We start from the raw sequence: 15,442 nt of genomic DNA, 5'->3' as shown, positions 1-15,442 counted from the left end.
CATGAAGAACAGACAACATTTTGTGGCAGATTGAAAAGCAGTGCCGGTGACGGTGCATTTGTGAACCGGAAGCTTGAACCTTCCACATGGCATCATTCTCTGCCACAGGGCCACCCAGTTGTAGCAGGCCGATGCGACTGACCCGATCCGTTTGCAGACCTGCAGGATGTATCGTCTCAGCTAGCATTCCACCCATGTAAGAAGTCTGTAAAGAGAGTCGATAACCAAAGCTCTTCCAGAAAAAGGAAGTCTTTAGGTGGTGAAGGTCAAAGGGAGAATTTGTTTGCCACTGACCTTCAGTCTCACCACAATATGGCAGACATAGAGTGGTGGTGGCGCTCTATCCATGACGTCAGACTTTGCCATCACCACAGCTGACATGGCCTGCTGCAGTGACATCACAAACCTCTACAACCAGTGTTGTCTTAGTAACCTTTGGCTGCTGGTAGCTGTGGCAGAGACTGTCAACCAGCAAGTGAACGACGGTGGCAGTAAAGAGGAAAACTTGGCACTCCCACCAACAACTGATCAACGGTCGGCTGTCTCCTCTACCCATCACTTGGAACAGCCCCCTACCCTCATCTGACACCAGGGTAACAGGCAACTGTCTCAGCAATGGCGAAAGACATGACAAAGATAGGAAGTAAATGATGCATGTGTAACCATGACTTGTGTATCCTTGCTTCCCGATCCTGTTTGTTGATGTAGGATGCTGTTTGTTGATGTACTCCTGACATCACAGTGGCACATCAGACACTGTCATTTAGTAAACAGCAAAACTTCCTCTGCACTTTGAAATTTATAGCAATATTTGCAGGGAGTAGAGAATCATCTACAGAAAACTATGTTGTATTGGGTCAAACTAGTTTCACCACAAGGTCTTCACACTTTTGACATGCACTACCCCAGCCTGCCTGCTACTGCTGTCCTTTAAGTCACTACAATCCATCTTTTGTAACTAGGTCCTGATGGAGGAGTTCATGGCATCTACAAACATATCTACACACATGCTACACACAGATATGTTTGCACGTGTACAAATAAACTCAGAAGCCCAAACTACTTTTTACCAGCCAAAGCTGTTTCATTTGCTCATCCTGTCAAAGTCCATGAAAGAATAATTCTGGGAGCTTTTAGGCCTGAACTGCACACACAGCCAATTCGATGATTTAAAAAACATTGTATAAGCTGACGTGACCGAAGACCGTTAAGGGCATCAACACTCGACATCAAACCATAAGTAGCCTACCCTCGGCATAAAGTAAAGGCAGCATGCATCATTCTCCACCATTGTCCACGTAGGTAGTGGACAGCCGACGAGAAGTGTACGTGTCTGTCCCATAATGAACAACCTTCAAGTACATAAATATAAAGTTTATATTAATGTATAAAACCTTACAGGTAGAAACTAAAGTGTCAAATAGCACGCGCTAACTTTAAACTTCAAGACAATCCTTATGAACTACAGCTTTAACCTTCTTGGTTAATGTGTGTTCGGTCCACAGGGTCAAACCAGGTAGGACTGACCCTGCTTGCTCATCTGAAGTCATCAGAGGGTTGTGTAAATACAGATTGTCTACAACACAACAACAGACAGAATATACTTGAGCCAATAAAAGCAGCAACTTAAAAATATACTGTGTATTTCCTGTATGTCAACTACACATTTCTTTGTAATAAAGAGTAAGTGAGCGAGCAGGCTAGAGAGAGAGAGATGATGGAGGTCATCATATGACACGGAGAGTCTCAGGTCATCACAGAAATCTGGGGAACAGATTTAAATAATGATGATTTATCTTGCGGAGAGACTGAAACTGAGTAAAGGATGTTTGGGGTTGACAGCCTTCGGTCACTAGCACCCGCTAGTCCACACCTGCCCCTCCACCCCCATCATTACACAAAGCCTGGGTACTCTTCACTCCCTGGGTGGTGTGTCAGTGAAGGTGTCAAAAGTCAAGTTCCTGGTATTCATTACACATACTGAGCAACAGGACAGTAGGTTACTCACTACAATATGAGTCTTTGAACCAAACGAGAACATTCCAGAATCCTAATTCACTCCAGAAGTTAGGCTGCACATCTTCAAAGTGGCAAACCATCTGATGTAACTGATATAGTTCTCAGGTGCTGATTCACTTGCCTTCCCCTTTATATCTGACACTTTGTCATCATATGGTAATCTACATTTTGGCTGCAACCTCCCTGTTACGCATTATGATTTACCAAACTTCTGCAAGTCCAACATCCTTTATATTGTAATATCTGACAGTCTGCAGAGGTGGCCACTGTCTATATGGTAATCTATATTCTGGCTGAACCCTTCTTGTTATGCATTATGGTTTTCCAAATATCTTCTCCAAGTGCAGCACCCAGTCTTCAAGACCACAGCTGGCAGGTGGCTGTTTAAAAAAAAAAAAAAGGCGGGGTATTAACTAGACCATCTGATGATCACTTTATCATCTATTTCAGTGGTTCTCAAAGTATTTCGGACCGCGGACCACTTTACTTAAGTAAAAAATATGGCGGACCACCAAGCCCTAAAAATCACTCTGTACTATGAATTTCAAATTTAAATTGCCGCATTTGTTTCATTACAATTCAAAACTAAATGTCCTTTTGTGACAGTAGTATAGTAACAAGTTGACATAAAACTATGTACCCTGTTCTTTGTAATTAAAATGTTAATGCGAGGAATGCATCACTTTAAACATCACTTTGCTGACATATGACGACTGTCAGCTGCGGATCACCTGACTCATGCCCGTGGACCACACTTTGAGAACCACTGATCTATCTGAAGCTGTAAGGGTTCAACTTAAAGGTGATCACATAACCTAGCAGAGAATGATGTCCCTTGACCTAGATGGCTAGAGGGGAGTAGCTCTCCGTCACTTTTCGTCTTTTCCTTTTAATTGGAATGAAGTTTTGTGTGCAATATTGAGGTAAAGTGCTAGATAAATCAACTTTTTCATATTATTAACAAAATTCATACTCGCACTTTGTACACCGGTCTGAATATTTATCAACAATATAAAGTCATACAAATACATCAGTAATACATAAACCTCTCCAACCAGCCATTGCAACTTCAAGAGTTCTGTAATTTATATTTAAATAAAATACCTTCAGACTGCTAGGTTCCTCAAAATCTGGTGCACCAATGATGTTAGCAAGAGTAACCTCTCCTTGCTTTGGATATGAAGGAGGAATTGCAAGGGAGCAAACAACGTTGCCTCCTTTTCCCATGATGACACGCAGAATATTTTCCTTCTGAATCCAGTCCACTGCAAATCTGGAAATAAAGCAGATAAAATCAAGTTATGCTTTGTAAACAGATTTTGAACAATGCTAACAGTTCTCAGGGTCTTGAAGAGAACATTGGTCAGATTTATCAGTACAGGTAATGTCTTGTCAGATATGTCCATACAGGTAAGTTAATTTCTGTCAAAATGTCAATAGTGTCATGTTCAGCATATCATAAATTGGATGTTTTGTGCCCTACACTAAGAGTGGATCACTCATCAGGTATTGATAAGGGTACACTACTGTTTATTTTAACATTTTTATTTCTTTACACCTAGTGGCAACCATGTGAATTAATCAATGTGTATATTATTCATAGCTCAGAATAGTTGTAGAAATAATTGCAATTACTATCGGATTGAAATATTTTGTAATATCGAGACACTAGAATGGATGTGCAGACATGCATGCATGCACCACATACACCCATTCCCTCACAAAACAAAATAGCCTACAAGTGAAAGTTCTTAACCTTAAAGCAAAAACAACACACACATGCCAGCATTCCCCCACAATCCACACACATATCACACCCAAGGGTAATTGCCTTAGGTTGTGTGGAAATTTCATGTCAATGTTTTGGAAAATGAATTCATTAGATGGACAAAGACCGTCATTTCCCAGATTCAGAGTGTGAAAACAAAAGTCTCCATAACTTCATCCTTCTCTTCTTTACATTCTATTTTTCTTCTTTTTGAGAATACATTCAGCCCTAACTATAACAGTATGTTCAGATAGAAGCCTTTTCACCTCACCTTTCTCAAACCCTATAGCAAGTACAGTAACACGCTCAGTGTAGGTGAGCTCAATGTTCATGCTGACGAAAATAACCGTCCATATACCAAAAACCAAAAGGATCACAGATCTGCTTGATGTCTGTTCACCAAGTCAGTCACCAAGCCCACTCACATAAAAAAAAATCATATCATGGACTGGGTGGTGCACAGACCTGTAGATTTATGTCATACGCATGGTTACTGTCCGGATGTGCTTTCATTATCATTGATTTCAAGATCATTATTGTGTGCGGTTTGATCTGTCAGTCAATCAGCACTGACACCAGTGTTTCACACTCTGCGCCATCTTCGTGACATGGACATGTTTACGTTTCATGACGACTTGGGAACCAAAGTAGCCCCTCAACCTCTGCTGACAGGCTTGTGACCCTTGTTCACTCCATGCTGGAAGCCCATGCTCCTGCTGTGTGTACCCACGTTCATCCCAACGTACACCATGATACCCCAGCACATGCTCCTGCTGTGTGTACATTAACGAGCTGAGAGGTTGTGGTGTAGGTCTGGATTGACTGTTCATAAACAGATGCTAAATGCTGCCAAGAGTGTAGTCATCCACCTTGTGTATTCGGTCAAAGCTACATTCCTTCATGCTCACATCAGTACTTGTTCATCGTGTAGGAGCCTATTTAGGATGTGCAACCATCTATTGGGCTGCACGAACAGGCCACAACTGCCTACAATCATGGCACCTGCTTTACTGTCTGAGGCCTTCAGCAAGTTTTTTTGTCTACAAGATTCTTGACATTCAAGCTAAACTTGATCAACTGCCTATGCACCCTTCAACTCTTGCTGACCACGTGGATGATCTGGCAAGGCCAGAGTGTTCCTTTGCTTTCTTTCAGCCGATCTCAGAAAGTGAGCTTAGGACCATCATACTTCAGTCAAACCCAACAACTCATCCACTGGATCCAGTTCCCACCCCACTATTGGTAGACTATCTTGACGTCCTACTCCCTGCCCTCACAGAAATAGTAAATGATTGCTTGTCCTCTGGCATCTTCCCATCTACCTTCAAAATAGCCTCAGTGAAACCGCTGTTAAAAAACCCTACCCTTGACATCAACATGCTAAACAGTCTCAAACTTACCATTTCTTACCAAAATCCTCGAGAAAGCATTTCTCGAGCAACTTCTATCCTATCTTAACTCTGAAAATTTGATTTCTCCATCACAGTCTGCTTATTGCCCTTTTCCTAGCACTGAGACTGCCCTGCTTATGGTGACAACCATTTTGTCTTCTCTGAGTAGAGGTGAATCTCATTTCTCCATATTAGACCTGTCTGGTGTCTTTGATACTATAGATCACACTACTCTCATTCATAGACTCGGTACTCTCAATGGCATCTCAAGCTTCCTGCTCAAGACTCGCACATTATATCCCTCCCTCCCACAAAGACAGTCAAATATAGACTATGGGCGTCCTCCCTCTGAGCTGCTAAGCAGTGGAACTTTCTTCCACATCACATTCACCATTATCATTATTGGTCTGTGCAAAGAGTGCAATCTATCTTGGTCATGATAATGCGTGTTATGTTCGCATTATTATTATCATTCTTAAGTACTGGTCAGGTGAGAAAGACGTTTGATTGCTAGGGTAGTCGGCAGTGCCCCACCCACCTGTCGGGATAGTAATTGGAGACAACTGACCACTAGCTGTCAGCACCGGGTATACTGCTACCTCCCCTTGCATGGGTGAAACTATTTTCTTCCAAAGGTCTGAAGAAGTTCCACCTTTAATTACCACTAGGTGACAGGTAGACATGTTTTTACTCAGTTAGATGTAAAGGTAACAGTAAAATATCCATGTAGCTTAATGTCTATAGGGCAGGGAACTATGTGGTGCACCATGTCTAGGGCATGGTATATGAAGTGGAGATAACCCTCTCATTCCTCCATCTTGTACTTTCCCACCCCAGTAAGTCAACCAATGTCTTTTAGTTGACCTCAACTGATAAGTATGTCAAAATATAATGTCTTGTTATTATGGTACATACCCTGACAATTCAGCAACCCCCCAATGTGCTGCATTAAGACACACACTCTCTTCTTTAACAGAATTATTTTGATACTTTGTCAGGCTGCAAGGAAAAAGTGATTCCAAGCTGTTGTACATGCAAAGGTTAAAGGAGGTTGCAATCTCATGTAAACACATGGTTATGAGCCTAAAAAAAGTGAGAAACTTTCTGAAAAAAACAATCTTCAAAATATGAAAATAAATATAAATACTATGATTCAACGCTCTAAATAAAAATAATGATAAGTTTATAACTTTATAGAAAGTTATATCTATAAAAGTTAAAAATTCCCCTCTAGTCACTAATTTTTAAGATCTAAGTATAATTACTGAGGATTTCTTTGATATTGAGGGACTGTGCAGTCTTGGTAATTTCTAATGTCTTGCATTTGTGCATACAGGTCAGCACAGTCATGTAGAATTTACTTCATGGCAAGATGGAAAAGTAATGCTTTGGACTGAGCCTAGATACGCTCTTATTCCTAAATCCAAATACCATATTCAGCCAGAATACTCCAGAATACTGGATATTTTTATAACATGCCTGCTCCTTATCTGAACCACTATTCAGCTCACTATAATCTATAATCCCTGTGTCAGGGAGAGTTGGAATGAAAGCCTGAACATCATCATTCTGTACATAAATGTAAAACCCCTTTATGAAAAGCATGTAAATATTCCTTCTTGCCAACAAAAAAATAAAGCCAAAGAGAACTTACCTATTACGGAGTCTGTGGACTTCAGAAAGGAGTGGAATATGGGAAAACCAACGAGTCTTGATTGCCAGCACCAGACTAGACAGATCGTCCCATCCTAGTTTCTTCTCTTGCCACAGATCACCAATGTCAAGACTTTCCATGTCACTCTGCAACCAGTCCCAGTCCTCAGTACTCCAAAGTGTTCATATTTTTCAGTATTATTTTGTTCTACAATGAAACACTCTGCTATGTTTCTTTCTTACTAGAGTACAATCGTTGTCCTTGTCATCACTAAATACAAGCTTTAAGTCTGACATCATGGTCCCTCCATCAACGATAGACACCGGTGACTGCAACTGAGCATTAGACTGGCAAGCAGCCTTGGCGGTCTGGTCGACCAGGCAATGTTTGGGTAAGTCTGCGATTTCTGTGTTCCTTGAATGTGGGTCAATGTACTTGCTCCTGCACTGAAATGACTGAGCTGTGTTGGTCTAACCCTAACACAGACCAATGTTGCTTGCCTGCCTAGGTAGCCCCTGGACCTGTGGTGAACTACAGCCATCTTGGCAAAATCTTAGTGGTGGTCCACAGTGCTCATTGTCCAGCTAGCATGTGACATGGTCCAAGAGACATCACTCGAGACCATCATCTAAGTTTGTAAATAAAGCTGAGAAATCCCATGTCAGAAAGAACCTTCTGTTATTAGTCCTGTGACACCTTGTAAGTTGTAAACCTGTGACCTCCACAGTAGACAGTATACTACACTGTATGTTCTGTCAATAAACAGCCTGCTGTGACCTCCACACCTGTATGTATTGTCAGTAGACTAAGCCTGTGACCTCCACATCTGTGTGTTCTGTTAGTAACAGCCTGCTGTGACCTCCACACCTGTATGTTCTGTCAGTAGACCAAGAAATTAATCCATGGTAAAGGACTCGAATGTCCAGCCCTGATCTTTTACAGCATAGTGGCTTATTGGCCGCAATGGTTTATAGGAAAGTGAGGATGTTAAAGTTACAGATCTGACTTCTTGATTTCTAAATATTCTGGGATTTAAGATTCTAGGGCAGGAATGGGCAGAGTGATGTCACAGAAGACCCAGATTTTTTTATATCATATTTCTTTGGCTTGCTAGGAACATTTTGTTTAAAAGGATAACTGCCCCCAAAGGTGACTAATTGTTCGTCAACAGGAAGATTTTCTGACAGTCCGTAACATTCTTTCAAGTTATCTACCCAAACATCAAATATTTCAGAGATTGATTTTCATTGGGTCATCTTTGACATCGCTCAGAAACATCCATCAAATTAAAGCACTCTCAAATAAAGGAATCTAGCTTTGGGCATCGCTTTTGGAAAAATAGCTCTTCCATGCTTCTTGCTCTACAACTGTTCTCTCGGTTCATCCTGAGCTTTATAGATGCCAGCCCAAATCACTACACTCATAAAGCACTCTAATTCATCATTAGTCATCTTCTTCCAGTTTTAATCATAAACTAGTTCACCCTCCTTGTTCATCCATTTTATAATGATGTTACAAATCGCTACTATCATCATCGTACAATAAGGAAGCAACTTTTGTAGAGTCCACCACTACACGAGGCATTTTCTAGACTGAAGAAAGAGGGAAAATGAACACCAAAATAGGCTCTAAATGAACGGCATGCGAAATTCGACATTGAGGTAAGAAGTAACATGAGGTCAGGCACACACAAGGGAAGGCGAGGGGAAAAATTTTGATGTTTATTTCTTGGAATTCATACATAAGCATGAGGCATTTATATCCAGGGTCCATATGGACCCCACCGATGGTCAACAATAGAATTTTAATTTGCGCTAACAATTTTGCAGATATTTGAAAATTCATTTCATCCATCACTAAAATGTAAAAGTCAAGAAATTTCAGAATAATCAGATAAACGGCTTGAGTTATATAAATAGTGAAACTTCGGTTGGCATCAGTATGGACTTAAGCGGCCATTAGAGGTTTAAAAAAAAAAAAACAGCAAAAAACAAAACAAAACAAAAAAAAAATCCTGCATGCAGGCTTACCTTGACATCGGCAATGTAAACACATCCTAAGGCATCTGTTTTAAATGTCAAAGTGATGGTCAACATAGGAACCATGTTCTTCTCAAAGTCTTCATCAATCCCCTGAGTCATTTTGAGATCTTGTGATGGACATGGGGAGAATTTTAGCACAATTTTTTCTGGACCAACAACCTGACACTCTACTCTACCTAACTCTTGTATTGTGGCATCACACTTTTGCAACCTGCAAGGACAGACAATGTACACTTTTAGTAGCACATATGCTAACAGTTAACCTTACTGTAATGCTTACTTTACCATCACAGTCTTTCTGTAATGTTTACTTTGAAATCAGTCTTACTGTAACACTTCAACATCAGTCCTACTGTAAAGCTTACTTCTCTATGTGCTCTCTGTCTCTTTTCTCCTCCTCATTATCCCACATCTGATCCAAGAGAAGTAAATTCCTTTTCTTGTTGGCAATCTTCATTTGTAGCTGCTCAACAGCCTGCTCTGCATCCAGCAACTTCATCTGACATTGAAGCTGCAGGTTTTGTGTATGTCTGACTTTCTCCTGTTTAGAAGTCAGTGATTTCATCTTAGAAGATTATTCAGTTTCTAGTCTGACTAGTTTGCTCAGCTTATAGAAAATCTAGCAGTGAAGCAGAAGAAGAAGAAGAAAAAAAAAAAAAAAGCCAACTACAATCATATTATTTGTTTTATACCTTTTAATTACTAAATGTAGCAAGTGCGTGCGTGCGTGCGTGCGTGCGTGCGTGCGTGCGTGCGCGCGTGTGTGTGTGCGCGTGTATATGTGTGCATGTTTTTTTTTAGTGTGTGTGTAAGAAAACTCTGGTCACTAGCAGTAAAGGGGAATCCACCTTTTAGGAACTCACTGACCTACCAAAGAAATGAAACTGTTCAAATGCTTTTGTGCCTCCCGCAGAACAAGAGCAATTTAGTGATTGCTGCCAGTGTCTCGGTGTGTGACTCACCCAGTCAACAGGGACTGAAGAACATCCTGCAAGGAAGGAGAAAGAGGTCCCTATATGGCGCAGTCTTAACAGCTTTTCATGTTCTTTATATGGGGCAATGAAACGACACTCTCTCTATGACGCCACCCTTACCAAGGGAAAGATAAAGGCTGAGGGAGTTAACTCCTACAGCAAATTCTGATGGTAACATGGTGTCACTGGGAAAATCACAAGTTTTAAACCAAAGATCCAAAATGACCCACCAGTTGAAGGGTATCAGCTGTCGTCTTGTCAGGAAAGATGGGTGCCTACAAACCCAGAGACAGGACCATGGGAAAAAAAGAATATGCTGGATCAGTCAATGCACAAATTGACAACAACTGCACATGGTTTCAGCAAAAGTGTACCACTGGAGCCAAATCATTAGCCACTCACCCACCATCGCTTTCATTAGCACCACTCCTCACAACAGTCCATATAAACACTTCCATTAACTAGTGCAGTCTCTCACTTTTTTCCTAATGACTTGTCCGCCTTGCTCGTTTCCCTCTGCAGATTAATTTCACTCGCTGTCGTCACTATTTGTTATCCCATTCCTCTTCGATTTCGGTCTTTTAGTACTTCATCAGGACTCCTGTTCATCCTCAGGTTCTTTCATGCATCAGCAGGATCACTATCAGACCTTCATAGACTTTAGAGAGGTTTTTGACAGAGCCTGGCACAATGGGCCATGTTATTTTCCATGTCATGGAAAAATTCAACATAACAAATGTCTCATCCAAGTCATCAAAATGCTGTATAATAGCTAAACAAGCGCAGTACTGCTGGAGAACCAATTAGGAGCTTTCTTTCACAGGACAGTAGGTGTCTATCAAGGGTAACCCTATGACCTATGCTATTAAGCATTTTTCTGGAGAACATCAAGCATGAAATCCTCCACAGCCAGCACACTTCCATTTTCATCAGTGGAAGGTTGATTTGCAACCTACGCTTTGCAGACAATCTGATAGCAGGTATTGACTGCAAAACCTTATTAATAAGAGACTGACAGATAGTTCAAAAACATGGAATGGAGACCAACAATGACAAGAGTAAACTCATGGCCATTGGAGATAGAAAAGCCAATAATTATTCGAAAGGTATGGCTCGAAAAGATAAACAGTTTTAGGTACTTGGGAGCCACCCTCTCACAAGATGCCAGCTCCACGACAGATATTTATATCAAATCGCAACAGCAACAGACAGACTGGACAAAGTCTGGTGCAGCCATAACGTCAGGTTTATTATGAAGTACAATCTGTACAGGTCAGTGGGTTATGGATGTGAAACATGGACTCTGCTTGTCAAAATGGTGAGGAGAATCTAAGCAACAAAAGAAGTCTCTGGATCTTGTACAGAGAACATAAAACCAATGACTTTGTACAAAGAATGATTTCCACATTCATAGGATGTCAAATAAATGATACATCAAAAACAAGAAATAAAAACCCAAACCACCTAATTTATGTAACATATATCAAATGTAAGCTCAATTATGAAACATACTTTTGTTTTTCCGGTATGTAATTCTGGCAAGTGATTCACCTGATATGGTTCCAGAAAAGTCAAATATCTTACTCAGATAAGAATAATCTGCTTTGTTATTTTCAACAAGAAACAATTATTGACCCAACCCTGACCTCCAGCTCCTCGCAAACTGCCCTCTTCCTGCTGTCCTCGCAGATCTCTCTCTTCACTTTCTGCATATCTTCAACCTGGAAACCGGTCAAACATACAAAGAATGAATAAACCCAAGATAAAATTATGCAGTACTGTCTAAGCCCAAAGTATCCATGCAAGAGAATATGCTAAAGCCCTAAAAATACACACTTTAAAATTTTTATACAAATATTTTTTCAGGGTGTCTTGTTAGCAGTATAAGAAAAAGTACATAGTAACTACATAATCCACTGGTTATTTGATTATTTGTCTACTGCAGGGATGCACAACCTACGGCCCGCGGGCCATATCCGCCCCTCGACGCGGTGCCATCCGGCCCACGAAACTTCTGCCCACAGTGCAGGAAATCGGCATGTTAGTAATAAAAGAAGACCTTAAAAAAACGAAAAAAAGGAAGAAGAAGTATTTATCCCCACGTAGGGGCGTCTCTCAATCTTTTTTTCGATGGACGAACATTTCGATTCAGTGCTCTGATTTGGTGTCTCTACGATGCAGCCGGACATTCAGAAGTTGGTTTCGGGAAAACAACTTCAAATATCCCACTAATTAGTACATAATTAATGGTAAGTACAACTTGTTTCTAATAAAAAATGGTATCTGCTCTATTTTTTTTTCCTTTTTGTATTTTTGCGGAGAAGTGGCCCGCGACACGGCTGTCTGAAATGGATATGGCCCGCAGGCCGAAAAAGGTTGGGCATCACTGGTCTACTGGATATTATATTTTGGTATATAATGCATGTGTTAACGCAATGCTCTGAATGCCAGTTTCTGTAGTGCTGACTGCATGCAGTCTCATGAATGATTCAGATGCACATCTTGCTTGAGTGTCTTATCTTCAGAAAGGGACTAACCCAATACTCACCAGTCCTTCCAGAATGTGTATTTTCTCTCTCAGCAATTTCTTCTGCTGCTCATACACACTGAGACCTGCATACACCCACACAATAACCTGATGGTGAGCTCAGCTTCAATTATGTTTCTTTTCACATTAATAGTCAGACTTCCATCAGTCTAGACATGGACATTCACAGACATGGCTAGTAGCATGTTGCAAATACAATGCATAAAGGTGGTACTTAAAATGTTTTATAACAATTATGACATATCAAAGAGAGTAATTTGGTCTTTTACATTATGGAATTACAAAGTGGTATAGGCTGCACAAAATGGATTATAATGACTGGCATCCTGGCAAGGAAGCAAAATTACTATAGTCACAGCTAATCTTAAATTAAACTTCACTAAAATATTGACAATTGAAGCAATGAGCAAACCTTGTACAACAATTGCATTTAACTGCATTATCCCCTCCCTTTGTTTCTCTGCTTCTTGTTTAGCATCTCGCAAAATATCTTTTGCCTTTTGCAGTTCTGTGTCTGTGGCCAGAAATTCAAATTTTCTTATTTATCTCAAAGAGATGGCCTCTCACCAGCTCACTCATGCATGCAGACACAGGAATTTTATGTAAAATGACAGAGAAAAAGGAAGATCACAATAATCATAGACAATATAAACATTTTTATAAGTTATTCTCTCATATTAATCACTCATTTTTCACAAAAAACTCAATCAGCTGCAAACAAAGTGAACAATTCTTATTTTGTTGTTTAAATAAGCAACAAGATATTTTCAGTGGCAAAATCATTGCAGTAATGGATATGGCCAAAAGAAGTCTCCCAGTACTTAAAAGAAGTGTTGCAACATACTCTAAGCAACTTTGACAATAACATTACTTTTAAACTGTTCTTTAGATCAGTTAAAATAAGCATCTATCAGGTGTAAATGCCACTAGGCAACTTAACCAGTGCCCAGACCAAGTAGACCACACTAATTCAAGTCAAAAGACAACTTCACTGCCGATAAGAAAATACGCTAATCACATCAACCATTGTTAACCGAGCTATGTGTTGTTCAAGCCCTGTATGTAAGTAAAAACTGTTGTTTTCAATGGTAGCAGCTGAGTCATCTTAAAGAAAATATTTTTCATAATCAAGCAAACTCTTCTGCTCTCTTCTCAGTTCTTCATTCTCATCTATGCATTTTGTTCATATTTGCCATGGTGTCATCCATTTGCTGACACTTGTGCTTCTTTTTTGGAGTATACAATCAGTCTGTAGTCTTAAGATTACAGCAGATTGAGCTCACCTTCAAACAAGCTCTACAAATTCTATTATTTTTATTCTTATCTATTATTATATTTTAGCAGCGGTCAATTTGGTCTAGGCAAAAGTGGAGTTGTCTGTTTCCTATCTACAGAAATATTTATGTCCTATGCCCTTTGACCTGCATCTGACACTAGCATAGGCCACTGCGTCCTGTGTGCAGATAGGCACTGCATCAGGTGGTTCTTAGTCAGTATTTCGCAGAAGTTGTCCTTAAGCTCTGTTGTTTTCTGCAGAACAAATTAATATGGCATTGTCACTTCTGAAAGAAACATTATATGGAACCAAATCAAAGTTATGTAAGGTAATGAGTGCAGTGAAAAAAAAAAAAAATTCTTTACTTTGTAGAGTTTTGGCTGTACTTGACTAGTTATCGTAACAGTGGCGTAGGAAGATGATCACTTCATGCTGACAGTGAATGATGTTCACATTCTTGCCCCTGCAGCTTCCACCCCTTTCCTGCCTCCCCCCTCCCCCAGTTCCTACGCTGCTGTGCAAGTTTAAACAATCCAAAGAAACACAAGACCACTGCACTTGTTAAAAAAATAAATAAAAACTCGATATCACCAAAAAACTGGTAAAAACTTGGTTGTATAGGCAGGAACTATGGTGAATTCAATTGATAGTAGTACCTTCTGAAGTTCTCTAAGCATGAATGACGTTTGTTCAGCATCAACTGAGACATTGCAGACCTCAAACTTCTTCTCTGACATCTCTGATAACAGCCTAGACATGGGGGCACATGAAATGAATATCCCTTGCAGACAGAGTTGAATATATTGCAAAGATAAAAAAATATGAGACTAAAAATAGACATGTAATATGAGAACATGTCCAAAGGAAAGCAGTAAGAATGTATACATGACTGATAGCAGTGTATTCTCTTAATTCCATAGTTATGTCTACATAAAATTGCCAGATAAGATGAAACTAATATATTCCTGTATATAATGATTGTTTTCTAATGAATTGCACCCAAGCTAATATATAAATGAGAGGCAGGAGTGAAAGTGGAGATTTGTTTGAATGTCTGTGTGAGAGATGGATTGATAGATAAAGGAAAATGTGAGTGCAGGAGAAAGTGCGGGAGAGTGTTATTGTTATATTTAAAGTAAATTTAAATGATTGCACTGTAATAATATGTATATCAAAGTCTTCTGGCATGCTCATTATAATAAAAAGAAGATGGGTTTGCTTAACAGGCCATGGAAAAGGTCTGAGAAGTGCCAATTCTTACAAATACTACTATACTACTTTCTGTTATAGTCAATTTTACTCTTTTAATTTTAAAGGCCTTATCAGTTAAATTTTTTTATGTTTCACTATTAGGGTAAAGAAAATTAATCTAAATTACAATGTGCTATTGTCATCTGCTTGACATTGTCTACTGCTCACTGCTCGCTGAGCTCTACTGAAACTAGATCTTCATGACAGATTATTTCATTGTTATCGTAATCGTACGCCTCTTTGAAAAGTTACTTTTTGGAAGTCTCCAGAACGGCGATAATTTCCTTCTGATCCATTACTGCTTTATCCTCGCTGTCGCGTAGTATTGTCAGTAATCTGCCCAGTTAGTGAACGAACTTATATCGCCGTCTATGGTTAGTATGAGGAAATTCGTGTTTCCCGCTCAAGTCAACCAACACTAGACGTCTAGAGTGACACTAATAAATACTGTTATACACTTACACTTACAAACAAAACTTTCTTCTTAAGACATAAATTATCTAAATTGGCGTGGTTACT

At 39.8% G+C, this 15,442-nt stretch overlaps 1 protein-coding gene across 1 annotated transcript; it reads right to left on the bottom strand.

Annotated features, from left to right (window-relative positions):
- Positions 1 to 1,622: 1,622 nt before the first annotated feature.
- Positions 1,623 to 15,350, bottom strand: LOC112554298. Its single transcript, XM_025222023.1, has 11 exons — positions 15,176 to 15,350; positions 14,329 to 14,422; positions 13,818 to 13,926; positions 12,809 to 12,910; positions 12,397 to 12,461; positions 11,495 to 11,569; positions 9,240 to 9,415; positions 8,863 to 9,085; positions 6,833 to 6,978; positions 3,124 to 3,292; positions 1,623 to 2,399 (listed from the first exon to the last, which is right to left on the bottom strand). The coding sequence occupies exons 1-11, from the start codon at positions 15,217 to 15,219 to the stop codon at positions 2,334 to 2,336; spliced, it is 1,269 nt and encodes a 422-aa protein (XP_025077808.1). The 5' UTR covers positions 15,220 to 15,350; the 3' UTR covers positions 1,623 to 2,333.
- Positions 15,351 to 15,442: the final 92 nt, after the last annotated feature.

Source organism: Pomacea canaliculata, linkage group LG13 (assembly GCF_003073045.1).
Source record: "Pomacea canaliculata isolate SZHN2017 linkage group LG13, ASM307304v1, whole genome shotgun sequence".
In the NCBI taxonomy this organism is placed as follows: Eukaryota; Metazoa; Mollusca; class Gastropoda; order Architaenioglossa; family Ampullariidae; genus Pomacea; species Pomacea canaliculata.
Note: the sequence above shows the minus strand (reverse complement) of the source record. Positions and strands in the feature narration are given on the sequence as shown.